At 44.0% G+C, this 16,346-nt stretch overlaps 1 protein-coding gene across 2 annotated transcripts in view; it reads left to right on the plus strand.

The window, feature by feature from the left end:
• TBC1D9 (TBC1 domain family member 9) overlaps nt 1-16,346 on the plus strand; it is a 132,072-nt gene that overhangs the window by 105,007 nt on the left and 10,719 nt on the right. For both annotated transcript variants that reach the window (XM_055550730.1, XM_055550731.1), the window contains exons 14-16: nt 7,689-7,787; nt 7,962-8,030; nt 12,456-12,696. In XM_055550730.1, coding sequence (XP_055406705.1) covers nt 7,689-7,787; nt 7,962-8,030; nt 12,456-12,696 — 409 coding nt within the window. The remainder of the gene's footprint in view (nt 1-7,688; nt 7,788-7,961; nt 8,031-12,455; nt 12,697-16,346) is intronic.

Genomic DNA, 16,346 nt, shown 5'->3' on the forward strand with positions numbered 1-16,346 from the left:
CAACTCTTCGCATGAGGTGGCCAAAGTACTGGAGTTTCAGCTTTAGCATCATTCCTTCCAAAGAAATCCCAGGGCTGATCTCCTTCAGAATGGACTGGTTGCATCTCCTTGCAGTCCAAGGGACTCTCAAGAGTCTTCTCCAACACCACAGTTCAAGAGCATCATTTCTTTGGCGCTCAGCCTTCTTCACAGTCCAACTCTCACATCCATACGTGACCACAGGAAAAACCATAGCCTTGACTAGACAGACCTTTGTTGGCAAAGTAATGTCTCTGCTTTTGAATATTCCATCTAGGTTGGTCATAACTTTCCTTCCAAGGAGTAAGCGTCTTTTAATTTCATGGCTGCAGTCACCATCTGTAGTGATTTTGGAGCCCAGAAAAATAAAGTCTGACACTGTTTCCACTGTTTCCCCATCTGTTTCCCATGAAGTGATGGGACCGGATGCCATGATCTTCGTTTTCTGAATGTTGAGCTTTAAGCCAACTTTTTCACTCTCCACTTTCACTTTCATCAAGAGGCTTTTGAGTTCCTCTTCACTTTCTGCCATAAGGGTGGTGTCATCTGCATATCTGAGGTTATTGATATTTCTCCCAGCAATCTTGATTCCAGCTTGTGCTTCTTCCAGTCCAGTGTTTCTCATGATGTACTCTGCATATAAGTTAAATATGCAGGGTGACAATATACAACCTTGACGTACTACTTTTCCTATTTGGAACCAGTCTGTTGTTCCATGTCCAGTTCTAACTGTTGCTTCCTGACCTGCATACAGATTTCTCAAGAGGCAGGTCAGGTGGTCTGATATTCCCATCTCTTTCAGTGGTCCTCAATTCTGCCTGAGCATTCAAATCCCTTAAAAAAAAATTTTTTTTTAAGCAAAGCTTTTAAAAATATAAATTCCTAAGCTCACTTCTAGACCAGTTACCTTTGTATCTTGGTATGACACCTGAGAAGAAATATTTTTCAAAAGTTCCCAGGTGATTCTGGAGCCCGGTGGGGGCTGAGAGTCACTGCCCTAGATGCAGAATGGGGCCACTAGACGCCCAGGTGGATTTTAACCCAGTTATACGACAGACACCAGTGTTCCGAAGCAGGTGACTCCTTGCTTTCCGTGCTTCAGGATAGTTAGCCAGGAAAATAGATAAGTAGGAAGAATACCAAAAGCACGTTCAGCCTTGAGATCCCAGGATGCTGCAGGTCGATCACCTTTCTCCTGATGAGTAGATGTGATAACTGTCTTCATAAATGCCTCATAGCAGAAATCTCACGCATCGTGAAGTTCTCCCAAGCCCCTCCTGGAAGGAGGGGTAGTTTGAGAGACAATTTTCTTCTGTTTGGGCCCTGTGTGCCATTTTGTTAGACACACAGACATGGTAGATAAAGCCCCAGCCTTCAGGTTTAATCCGTAGACCGTGATGAGCCTCCTGGAAGACAGAGCGCATTAATAGCAGACTTATGGCAGGCATGGGAGCACCTCAGAGTTTCTTCATGTTCAAGATAGCCCACCCGGAGCATTTGAGAAATGTTAAGCAAGGGGATTGCCTGGAAAATCCCATGGATGGAGGAGTCTGGTAGGCTGCAGTCCATGAGGTCACGAAGAGTCGGACACGACTGAGCAACTTCCCTTTCACGTTTCACTTTCATGCATTGGAGAAGGAAATGGCAACCCACTCCAGTGTTCTTGCCTGGAGAATCCCAGGGATGGTGGAGCCTGGTGGGCTGCCATCTATGGGGTCACACAGAGTCGGACATGACTGAAGTGACTTAGCAGCAGCAGCAAGCAAGGGGATAACAGAGGATGAGGTGGTTGGATGGCATCACCGACTCAATGAACATGAGTTTGGGCAAGCTCCAGGAGTTGGTGATGGACAGGGAGGACTGGCGTGCTGCAGTCCATGGGGTTGCCAAGAGTCGGACATGACTGAGGGACTGAACTGAGCTGTAGTGGGGAAAAGGAGGTAGCTGATCAAACACGAGGAGGAGTTTGTGCAGAAGGACAGACAGTTTGAAAGGTCAGATTAATGTGTTGGGCTTATTAATTTTGGTGATAACAGCTGTCACTCATGGAGAACCCACCCCGTGTGGGACAGGTGCCTGATGCTTCATCGATAGCCCCACTAGGTCCATATTCACACATTTTAAGGTTAAAATGTAAGTTGAGAGAGATTGAGTCAGTTCTCCCAAGGCACACAGAAAGTGGCAGAGTCAGGAGGCAAACACGAGCTCCCCAGCATTAAAGCCAGAGCCAAGGGGTGTGTCTGGATAGAATGTGGATGGACTTGTAGATGTACCTATGGACATGAGGTCAGTGGGGCCAGTAGAGGCTGGTTAGTGGGAAGTCTTGAAACCACTAATTGATTTGCAAGGCACCCAACAGCCACTGGAAAGAGAGAGGATCTACTCAGCCATTGTTTGCTCTTTTCAGAATTCCATTCTGTCAGAGCCCCTCCAAAAAGGCGAAGGGGCAGGGGAGAGGAGATCACGGCCCAGTCCTCCTCATAACCCATTTTCCTTTAGAAATCTTCCAGAAATAGCTAGGCAGGAACTTGGGAGTTTATGGTTTCCTTTTAGGTTGGGACTGTTTGCTCCCGATGGAAGGGCCATTATATGTATTCCATTGTGTCTGATTATGGCCAGTCCCTTGACCTGCCTGGCAAACTGCAAGGTCCATTTCTAGTTAAGGAACAGATATTAATTAAATATAAAATATAGAGGGCTCTTTGAAGATCAGGCTTGGGGGAAGTAACTCTTTTTGTTGTTTAGTCACTAAAGCATGTCTGATTCCGTAGACTGTAGCCCACCAGGCCCCTCTGTCCATGGGATTTTCCAAGCAAGGATACTGGAGTGGGTTGCCCTTTCCTTCTCCAGGAGGGATCTTCCTCACGCAAGGATAGAACCTGTGCCTCCTGCACCGGCAGGTGGATTTTTTACCACTAAGCCACCTGAGAAACCCAACTTGTTTTTTAGCAATCTGTAGAGATCACCAAGCCAATGTTTACTGTGAGTTACTGTTACCATACTTTATATTAATGTATCTTTATCTCTAAGGGCAATCTACAAGGACAATTTTGGAGTCTCCTTGTACAGAGGAAGAAACTATGATTCAGAAGGCTTGACTGAATTGCCCAAAGTCACACAGATAATTAGTCAAAGAAAATGAATTTGAATCAAATTTTGTCTAGCTCCAAAATTTACGTTCTCTTCTACCCAAAGACAAAGAGGAACCTATCTGGAACCCTTTTCTAGAATCCTGGAAAAGTAGGTGGTGGAGTTATAAAACCAATGACTGAACCTTAAATTGCAGTGCAGCCCCTGTGGGACTCTGGGTAGCTCATAGAACCTCTCTGAACCTCAGTTTTCTCATCTGAGAAATGGAAGTAACAGTACTAACTCACAAGGTTGTTGTAAAGATGACCAATGACATGTCATCGTTAATGTCCCTGCCGGTTGCAGTGCAAGAATAGTTTCCTTCTGTCTCATAGGTAATGTCTCTTGGTTGATCAAAGGCAGACTGTGACCTGGTTTGAGGTAAACCCACCCCTCCATCCTCAGCATGAGCTCTGTATAGGATGCTTTCCATTCTTCTGTGAGGATCAAAACAGTTACCTTTCTTGGGAGTTTTAATCCCACCTGAGGATTTAACCCAGAGTGAATTAAGTATGACATTTTTCATCACCAGTGGCAGCTCCTACTAACAACTTGTGAATTCTGACTTCTCAGTGGCGGTCACTGCCATATCTTTCTTTAGAGTGGAGAGGATTCTGACTTGGTCTGGAGAAGACACTTCTCTGGAGATGGGAAAATTCATCCATAAACCCTGCATTTGTACATCAAGACCCTCCAATCATATTAAGCGATGAAAGTTCTAAGAAACTGGTCTAAGTTCTAAGATGTCAGTATACTCTTAACTATCGGGAAGAAACACCTGAGTCAAAACACAATTCTCATTCAAAACAGGAAAAACATATTGAATAGATAGAAATAGAAAGCATTAGAAGGGTAGGGTTTTTCACTGTTGACTCCAATTTGGGGAAATTATAAATTACATGGTTCAGAGTCCACCATGTGGAACAGCCTGTAGAGAGATGCCATTTCTGGTGTTGTCAGATAAGATACAGAAAAGATTGACATTTTGTGGGACATACTGAAATGATGATCACTCTTGTTTATCTGAGTTAAACGTTTAACTGGACATCCTGTATTTCCTATATTTTATTCACTGAATCTGGCAACTCAAGACCTTATTGAACGCTGACTGTTCTCTGCAGCAAGTCAGGGAGATGAACCCCTGGGGATTCTTCCAAGGGTACAGATTCTAGAATCAGATAGCCTGTGTTCAAACTGGGCTTTACCACCACAGCTCCATGAACTTGGGCAAGTTGATGATTTTTGTTAAGCTTCTATTCCCTCGTCTCTGAAATTGAGCTAGGAAGAGCACTTATTTCCTGAAATTATCCCCAGGATTCAGTGTGTCCAGTAAATACCTGTTGAGCACTTGCTGAGAATCAGTATCTGCCCTCCACTCTGGAGGACACAGTCTGTGCCCTCATAGTGACGGGTGAGAGGCAGGCCATGGCAGATTCAAGTAAGAAAGAACGCAGGTTAAAAGGGTGGGCACGTGCTGTTTCTCTTGGGTTTGTGTGTCTGTGAAGTGACATCTAACAGAGACACAAATGACCTGGGGAAGCCAGCAAGTTGTGTCCGAAGGAAACGATTTCCAGGCAGAGAAGGGGCTGCTGCACAGGCCCTGGCTGGCAGTGGAGCCGGCATAATTACTGCTCCTCATAAAGAGGAGCAAGAGGCCACTGTGTCTGCGGCGGTGAGAAAAGGGTGTTGGCAGCTGACCAGAGAGGTAGCTGAGGGAGGGGGAGGGGCATAGGGCTTGGAATCATTGGTGAGACTTGGAATTTGACTCCGAGTGAGCTGTGAGAACTCTGGAGTTGTGAGCAAGGGAGTAGTGTCAAGGCTCAGGTTTTAGAAGGACCATTTCTAAAACCACTTCCCAGGTGGCTTAGTGGTTAAAAAAAAAAAAAAAAAATCTCCCTGCCAATGCAGCTGATGTGCATTCAACCCTGGGTTAGGAAGATCCCTGGTGGAGGAAATGGCAACCCACTCCAGTATTCTTGCCTGGAGAATCCCACGGACAGAGGAGCCTGGTGGGCTACCGTCTATGGGGCCACAGGAGTTGGACACACACACACACACACACTTGCCATCCGCTTCTGCAAGGATTAAGTTGTGAGCTGCTGCACCTGCTGACCTTCAACACTTGAAAGGAGTTCAGGGTGGAGAGCAGAAATGAGGCACTCTGTGCTCTGGGAAACTGGCAAAACAGGTCAGATATTTTCAGGAGCTGATTTTAGGAGCCCAATTCATGCATCTCATATCTAGAAAAGCACTAAATTCCATCACGGTGATGTCTACTCCACATGACTTTATCACCTTTATGAGACTAGCAGAAACTTTCTGCAAAAAAATATATGCTTGATTGCATGTACTCCCCCTTCACTGAAATGAAATATACTGACCTTCCCCCTACCTCTTAGGAGCAGTTTCTCAGTGCTATCTGAAATGTTGTCTCCCAGGCTATAGCCCTCATTTTGTACCCAGTTAAACTTAACTCTCAACGGTCACATTGTGTTTTTTTTTAAGCCTCTGAGAGAGACAATAGTGGTTTGGACCAGGGTGTGAACAATAGAGGTGGTAAACAGTGAGGGGAGTCCCTAGGATGTGGGTGTGTAGAGGTCTAAAGACTGAGCCCTGGAGCTGCCCAGGGATTCAAGACAGAGAGGATATGCCCAGGAGACAGAAAAGGAGTAGCCGGTAAGGCATAAATAGAACCAGGAGAAAGGGATTAAGTGGAATTTAAACAAAACACGCAATTTATGCCGAGCACTTAATCAGTTTGTAAGTTTTAGCTCTTGTGTTTGTTGGAACACAGGTTAGGCTGTTGTAACCATAGACCCCAAAATAGAGTTAAGACAGAAATTCAGTTTTCTCTTGCTTTGAGTTTGCTTATGGAGTTCAGGACTGGTGTGGAGCTCAGTGGCATCAGGGGCCCAGGCTCTTTCTAATCCACTCTTTATTTATTTTTTAATTGAAGGATAATCACTTTACAGAATTGTATTGGTTTATGCCAAATATCAGCCTTAGGTATACATATGTACCCTCCCTCTTGAACCTCCTTCCCACCTCCCTCCCCATCTAATCCACTGGAGGAAAGTCTTACCCACACAGGACGGAGATAGGATGCCTCTTTCCTTCAATTGGCACTCAAGAGCTTATTCAGTGGAAAAGACCCTGATGCTGGGAAAGATTGAGGGCAGAAGGAGAAGCCAGGGGACAGAGGATGAGGTGGTTGGATGGCATCATCGACTCAATAGACATGAGTTTGAGCAAACTCCAGGCGATAGTGAAGAACAAGGAAACCTGGAGTGCTGCAGTCCTTGGGGTCACAAAGAGTCGGACACTAACGAGTAACTGAACAACATCACTTCTACTCACATCCTATTGGCCAGAATCTAGTCACCCAGCACAACAAGCTGCAGGGGACGCTGGGAAATGTATTCTTTTGTTGAGCATCTGGGTGCTCGGCTGAAATTTTGAAATCTCTACATGCAGGGAGAACAGACATATGGGTATTGATGAGCCAACTTCCAGTCTGTGTGACAAGCATGATTTCAAAAGTCATTGCTCTCTGTATATGCCAATAGTATTCTTAAACTCAAAAGGAATTTCTCAGGTCCCTGATTGTCACTTACTTTTCAGATTGCTTCATCTTTTTCTGTTGTAAAATGTTACACCATAACTTCCAGAAACAAAACAAATCCCCCAAAACCACTTTTATTTTGAAATCATTGTAGATTTATAAGAGGTAGCAAAGGAATGTAGAGGAAAGTCATATGCATTTCCTCTCCAAGACTTATCCCCAATGCTAACACCCCAAACATTCAGGCAATGTTAGGCTTCTTGGGTTGGGAAAGTACTTGGCTAGTACTGAGTGTCTGCCATCGAGAGACAAATGCTATTGAACTAGAGATCAGAACAGGAAGCCACACTCCAACATTTCCTACAACCTCCCTGTTGAGTAGTTAGCCTCATACACTTCCTTTCTTCCCATCAAGAAAGTTCTTCCTTGAATGCATTATTTCATCCACAAAGGGTCCTATAGCCTTACTTAACCCTCTCCTTTCTTATGAACTGGGCGTCCCTGGTGATTCAGATGGTAAAGAATCTGCCTGCAATGCAGGAGACCCAGGTTCAATCTGTGGGTCAGGAAGATTCCCTGGAGAAGGAAATGGCTACCCACTCCAGTATTCTTGCGTGGAGAATTCCATGGACAGAGGAGCTGGCGGGCTACAGTCCATGGGGTCACAAAGAGTCAAACGCACTGAGCAACACTTTCACTTTTTTTTTTCCATATGAACTTTTGATTTGAGAAAGACTGATTTGGCTTTGAGATTTACTTCAATGTTAAGAAGCGTGAGAATTTTCTGTTATTTATTTAAGATTCTTAAATGGCTTCAAAATAAACAAAGGAGGTACCATAAATGATGGTATAGTCTAAGAACCCTGTTATTTGGCAAGAAATTTCTCATGGTGTCAGGATTTGTCTCCATCGGTCCTGCAGACATGACACCAAGGACTTCAGCAGATTTCTCAGAAATACCAGTATTGTTTTTTTCCAGAAATTTGGAACTATCCGGGCGGATTTGATTGAGCAGATGAGATTTAAACAGAGACTAAAGGTGATCCAGACGCTGGAAGATACTACAAAACGGAATGTGGTGAGTCTTTTGAGAAATGGCATGTGGCCTTCTGTTCCCATTCTTCCTTGTATTCCCACTGACTCCAGTTCCTGCTTGACAGACTAAGCAGATTGAAAAGAAAACAATCAGGAAGTTTCCCATTATGATATTTTTGAGTTTGTGAAAGTCATTGTGTTATTCTTTTTATATAAGGTACGAACCATTGTGACCGAAACTTCCTTTACCATTGATGAACTAGAAGAACTTTATGCTCTTTTCAAGGTGAGTTTCAAAGAAAATTCATGTACATTCAGAGGAGTGAAAGAGTTCACTTTTTTTTTTTTGTAATTTTTGGCTGCGCTGGGTCTTCATCGCTTTGTGGGCTTTGCTTTAGTTGTGGGGGGTGGGGCCACTCTCTAGTTGGGGTGTATGGGCTTTCTTTGCGTTGGCCTCTCTCATGAAGCAAAAGCTCTAGGGCACTTGGACTTCAGTATGTGCGGCGACCAGGCTTTAGAGCACAGGCCCAATAGTTGTGGTCCACAGGCTTAGCTTCTCCAAGACGTGGGATCTTCCCGGACCAGGGACTGAACCCATGTCTCCTGCATCAGCAGGTGAATTCGTTACCACTGAGCCACCAGGGAAGCCCAGGAGTTCACTTAAATAATTCAGCTAGTTCCTAGATTTTTCTGTTAAATTGTGAAGGGATAGCATGAGTGTCAACAGGCATACATAGGAAGATGGAGTAAAGAGTATAAAAATAGAGTACTTAGTATGGAAAATAAAGATATAATTCATTTAAGTTGATGTTTTAGGCTTCTTCCACTCCATGTAGTATTTTCACTGTTTCCTTGGACTTAAGCAAATAGGGTGTTACTTTATAATACTCATTGAAATGATGGCAATCAAGTTTAAATTCTCTCTGAAACTACTGTAAATTTTAATTTCCTCTATTAATCTATATTCAAGCACCCTTAAAAGGAGATACGTAGCTGGAATAAGAATAAAGCTGCTTGAATGTCTAAGGGAAAGCCTAGTTGTTTACATTTCTGTGATTTTGCATTTCTAAGTCAGCCCACACCAATCTTGATCATCAATAAGGAAATAGTATCATTAAATGAAACAATGTAGAATTGTTCTTCTTCTAGGGAAAAAAAAGCACTTTTGTTTTAACTATCATTACCAATATCATAGATAAAAATGTGATAATTGCCAGGAAAAATTTTTAAAGGATGCCTTTTATGCAGGTACCAATTTTATCACAATCTCTAATTGGCTAGTTTTTTGTTTGTTATAGAGCCTTTTATTTCCAGAACTAAAGATAATTGAGGATGGCAAAGATAGTATACAAAGGAACAGAAGGGGGCAGACATAAAGATCTGAGTTGGACACTAGTAGATCTTAGGATCAAACAGAGAATGTGAGAGCTGGGAATAGTTTTGCTAATATTCCTACTTAACTTGTTAGCTACTGAAGGCACCACCGTTTTATTTATTTCTGTTTCTCTAGTATCTAGTTTCGTGTCCCTGCCCAATAGGTGTTCCAAACATGTGTGTTGAATACATAGGTGATTCAGTGATCCGTTTTCAGTCTAGTTGAATTTTGCCTGCTTCCGAGGCAGGCACAGAGAGGTTGATGGCTTTGTGCAGTCCAGCAGCGTGGGCAACAGCACCCCCAGCAGGCTGCGTTCAGCACTTAACGATGCAGCCTTAAGCGTGTGCCGTCTCATTCATTCTTTATTCAGATATATAAAGCACTGTGCCTAATTGCTCCATGTTATGGTTTTCCAGAAGGAGAGAAGAGTCCCTCTTCATTTCATAGAGGGAAAAATACAATGATCCAACTTGGATTGAAAGAAAAAATACAATGATCCAACTGAGATCAGATTTTAAAAGGATACTGAGGACTGGGAGAAATCTGCTTCACAGAGTAGGGGTTGGGGACAGGCAGGGCCAGGATTTAGGGCAACTACGCAGAAGTGGGGAGTGGCAGCTGGAGGCAATGGGGAGGGCTATAACATTCAAAGGAGAAGGCTGACGTGGGGCACACCAGAAGAGCAAGACCAGGGCTGGCTGTGCAGAAGCCCAAGATCCTGAGATCACTGAAGGTGTATCTTCTTCAATGCCCCTGCCCTCTGCGGTCTGAGCACCTCCAGGTTCCAGGTGTGTCGTTTGTACACCAAGGATATTGCCTGAAGAAAGCTCTCCTTACATTCCAAAACCCTGCCCTCAGGTGTGTTGACAAACAGGAGTTCCCCAAGTCTTCTGAGCACCCCAAGAGAGAACCTGATGTCCTCGGTTGGTGTCAGGGATGGGAAGGATTCTCGGGTACTCAGTTCGGTTCAGCTACTCAGTTGTGTCCAACTCTTTGCAATCCCGTGGACTGCGGGATGCCAGGCTTCCCTGTCCTTCACTATCTCCCAAAGTTTGCTCAAACTCATGTCCATTGAGTTTGTGGTGCCAACCCAAGACAAAGACTTCAGATAAGGACTCTTTCTTGAGTTTTTTGAAGACTTTTCATTGGCTTCAGTTCATCTGAACAAACATTTATTGAGGAATTGCCTTGTCAGACACACTGCCAGACTCTTCAGTCTTTTATAAAGTCAATTTCTGGGGGATTTCCTTCAGATACAAAGGAAAGCGACATTTGTTTCCCACAGTTTTCTCCTTGGGCTTTGGGCTAAACTTGATAGAAAAAGGTGAAAGACTGCCACCCTGAGGCAGATTTGGGAGAAAATGTGATTCACGGCCCCTGGGCCTTATTTGAACTCTTTCTAAATTAGTCCTTTTTCAGTCTTGGGTCCATAGTGCCCAGGTGATGGAGTAGGGGGTCTCATCAAAGGAGAGGGACACAGTCTCTTTGACTTGTTTCCTGATGGCTGTGAGCGCCATGAATGTGCCTGCTCCACACCCGGGGCCGGTTCCAGAGGAACATGGGTGCTTTAGTTAAGAGGCAGTGCTTTGGATAACTTTTATCCACTGATGGAGCTCCGGTAAAAGGGGACCCTTCCTGTGGGGCCATATCACTAACTCGTTCCCACCCACGGGTCTGCTGGGCGTCACGTCGGCGTACAGCTCCACCCGGGGCACCCCTCGAACCTCAGCCTCTGCCTCCCTCCCCCGACCCCACCGCCATCACCATGCTCCTCCACTCCGCCCCACCAGCCCCCCACCATCCAGCAGCACTCGTGAATGCAGCCCCCAACCCTAGTGGGCCTGACACACTGCCTTTATTCTCCCAAAGCTGCGCTGAGAAACCTCTCCCTCCTCTCTTGCCTGATCCCACTCCTCTCTCTTCTGGATTATTAGCTACAATTCCCAGTAAACAGGACAAAGACACTGGTCTTCTTTGCTCTTTTCTAAGTAAGAACAACACTGAAGTACAGCACTCTCACCACTGACTCCTTCTCAGAACCCCTAGGCAAGAGGGAATGATCTGGCGTGAGAGTGCTTTTTGGTATTGCAATGTTTATACATGATTATAATGAAATAGTACAGCAGGAAATAAAGTGAAAATAAAGTCTCCCTTTGGATGCCCCTCTGTCTCCCCAGCCTGCCATTCATCGCTAACTGTAAACCTCTACCTAGGGGGACCGGAGGCTTCTTACTGGCCTTTCTGTTAGATGCTTCATCTTTGCGGTCTTCCTAGAATGGGCATGTGTTTCTGCCAGAATCAATATGACCTCCTGAATAAAGAGGCTGCCTTGTTTCCAAGGACAGAAACAGGAAGCCTTTAGCTGGATCTCTGTCCTCCTCCACCCTAGTGGTTCCTGCTCATAATTTTCCTGGCGCTATTTTCAGATGCACAAAACAGGAGGGACTGCATACTTGTAGCCTCAGTACTGGATGACTAGGATAATCTTAGGGCTTCCCAGGTAGTGCTAATGGTAAAGAACCAGCTTGCTAGTGCAGCAGATGAAAGAGACATGGGTTCGATCCCTGTATTGGGAAGATTCCCTGGAGGAGGGCATGGCAACCCACTGCAGTATTCTTGCCTGGAGGATTCCATGCACAGAGGAGCCCGGCGGGCTATGGTCCATAGGTTGCAAAGAGTCTGACATGACTGAAGCGACTTAGCACATATGCAGGGTAAGATTTATGTGATCTTGGTGACCAGGAGGCAGGGGTTTACAGAACACTAAACTAGAAGTTTGGAAACCCAGAATCACATTATGATTCTGCTTTGACTATGATTCTGGTTAGCTGACTGGTGGAAGCCACTTACCCTCTGGGCTCTGCCATCCTCACAGGGGACAGGAGGTGATCAGACTGCCTGAATTACAGATCCTCTTCAGGTTAACACTCTATGTATTTCTTTTAAAACAGAGTATTTGTCTTTATGGTATATCTTTTAAAACAGAATATTTGTTTGTCTTTATGGGAGTTACTCCTTAAAATGCCTGTGAGTGTGGGAGTCGCGGGGGGAGAAAATGGTGAAGAGGAAGTTCTTTCTTTCTTCACCTACTCCAGTAATTGAAACGGGTTTTTCATGCCAGATATAAACACAGAGATGGTTGCCATGGAATTGGTGGGAGGTGGTCAGGTGGAGATAAATGTAAAGAGAAGCCGAGGGTGCCCTGGTCCAGACCACTGCCCCAGGAGATGCAGACAGGTGACCTAAAGCCTTTTCCCAGATTTGAGGAAGGCCTTTCTTGCCTGTATTTGCTGTGAGATGCAGCCTGCCATATCATTCTGTCCTTCAATTCTGCAGGCGGAACATCTAACCAGCTGCTACTGGGGCGGGAGCAGCAACGCGCTGGACCGGCATGACCCCAGCCTGCCTTACCTCGAGCAGTATCGCATCGACTTGGAGCAGTTTAAGGGCATGTTTGCTCTGCTCTTTCCCTGGGCCTGCGGAACTCACTCTGACGTGCTGGCCTCCCGCTTATTCCAGCTATTAGATGAGAATGGAGACTCTCTGATCAACTTCCGAGAGTTTGTCTCGGGGCTGAGTAAGGACATGATTGCATGAGTTCGGGGGTCGGGGTGGGGAAATCGGGGGAGATGGGTGAGCGCCATAATCCTCCTTGCTGCCCTCAGGACCGTAGCCCTGCTTTCCTCGGAACACAGGGCTTACAGGACAGAGGAGCACGTTTTAAGGTCTGCAAGCTGATTGTAAATTTGTTTTTAGTTAATGGATATATCATATGATTAAATCATTACCTTCTACATTAGTGTCTCTCAGTCGTGTCCAGCTCTTTGTTACCCCATGGACTGTAGCCTGCGGGTTCCTCTGTCCAAAGCATTTCCCAGGCAAGAATACTGGAGCGGGTTGTCATGCCCTTCTTCAGGGGATCTTCCCAATCCAGGGATCAAACCTGGGTCTCCCACCTTGCTGGTGAATTCTTTACCATCTGAGCCACCAGCCCACAGATAGTCTTTAGCACTAGTTAATATACTTTATCATGGAATTTGCAAGAATACCACCTTAAACCCTAAATTCACAGACCACAATAACTTTATGAGGGAAGAAGAAATGTTTGGATGTGGATAGCTTTTACTTGTCCCAACATATATTTATACTACATATGATATATTTCATAAAATTTTATGAAACATTTCATAATTTAATAAAAGACTAAAAAAAATGAACAGCTCTGCAGTCTAGTAGAAGTCTTTTCTCACCATTTTGTGGGGAGGAAATGTGTCCATTCCTGAGAATGCACACCCACACCCGACAAGCATCACGGGTTTCTGCCTGTCAACCTCGCTGTCTGACCTGTTTACTGTCCTATATTCCACTGGGCTTGTTGCATTAATATTTGAGCAGAAAAGCTATGTGGTGGTCGAGCTTCACCTGACATGAGGTTGTGGATGTAGCAGGCATTATGTCGGGCTGCCAGAATTAAATAGGAAAAAAATTTTTAATTCTAACTGTGCTACACTCTGTGGCCTGGTCCATGCACTTGAAAGTGACATATGCCCAAGGGAAGATGAAGGCATCAGGTATTGAGCCAACAATGATTCCAGAAAGCACCCTAAATCATAAAGAATAATGACTTGGAAGGCTTAAAGGCCAGAGGAAACTGATGGTTGTTAAAAAAACAAAGGGGAGTAGGTGAGGCGGCCTTAGATAAGTAAAAACTATTTGTAGAAAGCACTCAGATACATCATTCAAAAGGGCTACATGGAGGAAACTAGCCTTTATTAAGCATAGGCACCATTGTGATGCTTTAGAACTTGTACATTATCACTTAATCCAAACAGACCTTTGAGATAATAATAATATTGATCTGTACTTCCCTGGTGGCTCAGTGGTAAAGAATCTGCCTGCGAATGCAGGGGACACAGGAGACATGGGTTTGATCCCTGGGTCAGGAAGATCCCCTGGAGGAGGGCATGGCAACCTACTCCAGTGTTCTTGCCTGGAGAATTCCATGGACAGAGAAGCCTGGCGGGTTACAGTCCATGGGGTTACAAAGAGTCAGACACGACTGAGCAGGAGCACAGAAGCACACAATAGTGTTGATAACTAACATTTATACAGCACTACTCAGCCAGGCTTTACTCTCAGACTTTGTGCATTTAATTTACCTAAGGCACACAGCTGCAAAGTTGGTGTTTGAACTCAAGCACCCTGGAAGCAAGAGTGCGAAGTTACTATGATGCTTTATTATCTGTGTGCTTACTATTAATACCCTCATTTTCAGTTAAAGAGATGGTGGCTCAGAAAAGTTAAGCAACATGCTGGAATATTCATTTTTAGCAAGTCAAAATATATCTGTTATTGAACTGAGAGGCAGTTTATCCATGCTGGGCCCAGGATTCAGGTAGTTTGTCTCAGAAGCACATCCTTTTTCATTATTCTGTGCTTAAGGACAGCAAACAGATTTTTTTTTTTTTTTAGGGAAGAAGGAGGTTTTGATTTTTAATTACACAAATAATACATAAATACATTCTGCTTTTTAAAAAAAGTGAACAAAGAAACTTTCATGGTGGTCCAGTGGTTGAGACTCCAAGCCTCCATTGCAGGGGGTGCAGGTTCAATCCCTGGGCAGGAAACTAAGAGCCCATATGCCATGCAACATGGCCAAAAAATAAATATATAAAAGCAATAAAATTTTTTATTTTTATTTTTTTGTTTTTTAATATAAATTTATTTATTTTAATCGGAGACTAATTACTTTACAATATTGTATTAGTTTTGCCATACATCAACATGAATCTGCCATGGATAAAATTTTTTAAAAGTGAGCCAAATAAAATAAAAAAGTGAAACAATCCAGACAAGACTAGAGACATTTTGACCCTCTCCTAATCTTTTCTGTTCCAAAGTAACTACTTAGTATCATTGGTATCTATCAAAAGGGAGATTTTTTTTTTTTAATGACCTTTGGACAAAATAAGGAGAAGAAAAAAAAAAAGATTCTACATGTAGAAAGGGGTCAAGGAATTTTTGCTGTAAACATCTTTGCTGCAGCCAATTTCGCTGTACAACTAATTGGTCATAAGGCCGTTTTAACATGAGAGATAAAAATACTTAGTTGACAGTCACGACACTAGAAAAGGATAACAAGTCAGTGTTTGTAAATCCTTTGATGAGCATGGCATCTGGTCCCATCACTTCATGGCAAATAGATCGGGAAACAGTGGAAACAGTGACAGGCTTTATTTTCTTGGGCTCCAAAATCACTGCAGATGGTGACTGCAGTCATGAAATTAAAAAACGCTTGCTCCTTGGGGAAAAAAGCTATGATCAACCTAGACAGCATATTAAAAAGCAGAGACATTACTTTGCCAACAAAGATCTATCTAGTCAAGGCTATGGTTTTTCCAGTGGTCATGTATGGATGTAAAAGTTGGACCATAAAGAAAGCTGAGTGCTGAAAAATTGATGCTTTTGAACTGTCGTGTTGGAGAAGACTCTTGAAAGTCCCTTGGACTGCAGGGAGATCCAACCAATCAATCCTAAAGGAAGTCAACTCTGAATATTCATTGGAAGGACTGATGCTGAAGCTGAAGCTCCAATACTTTGGCCACCTGATGCGAAGAACTGACTCAATGGAAAAGACCCTGATGCTGGGAAAGATTGAAGGCAGGAGGAGAAGGGGATGACAGAGGATGAGATGGTTGGATGGTATCACTGACTTGATGGACATGAGTTTGAGCAAGCTTCGGGAGTTGGTGATGGACAGGGAAGCCTGGCGTGCTGCAGTCCCTGGGGTCACAAAGAGTCAGATGTGACTGAGCGACTGAACTGAACTGAACTTGATGAGCATAGTCATCCTTTTCACTCGTCAAAACTAGAAGTTTACCAAGCTGTGGCAGATATAAAAGAAGTGTCTGCTAATTCACAGTGACCTTCAAGAGTGCTAATAATTGATTTTTTAGCTAATTTGGGTACAACAGCTTCTCCTCTCAGGCTGTCTTTACCAAATTTATCATGCAGTATTAGACATTGATGGCAAAAGGAGAATCAAGCTCCTTTTGCCCCCTGAAAAGGAAATGGTTATGTGATCCCTGATGGGTATATAAGTTTCTTGAAAATGGTGAAAACACAGTCTGGCTTAGGTTAGCTTGCTGAAGGATTTGCAAAAATTGATATCTGGTTTTCCAGTGTAATGTAACTATCAACCAGTAATTATTTTTGTCTTTTATGGCA

This window comes from Bubalus kerabau, chromosome 16 (genome assembly GCF_029407905.1).
Source record: "Bubalus kerabau isolate K-KA32 ecotype Philippines breed swamp buffalo chromosome 16, PCC_UOA_SB_1v2, whole genome shotgun sequence".
Taxonomy (NCBI): domain Eukaryota; kingdom Metazoa; phylum Chordata; class Mammalia; order Artiodactyla; family Bovidae; genus Bubalus; species Bubalus kerabau.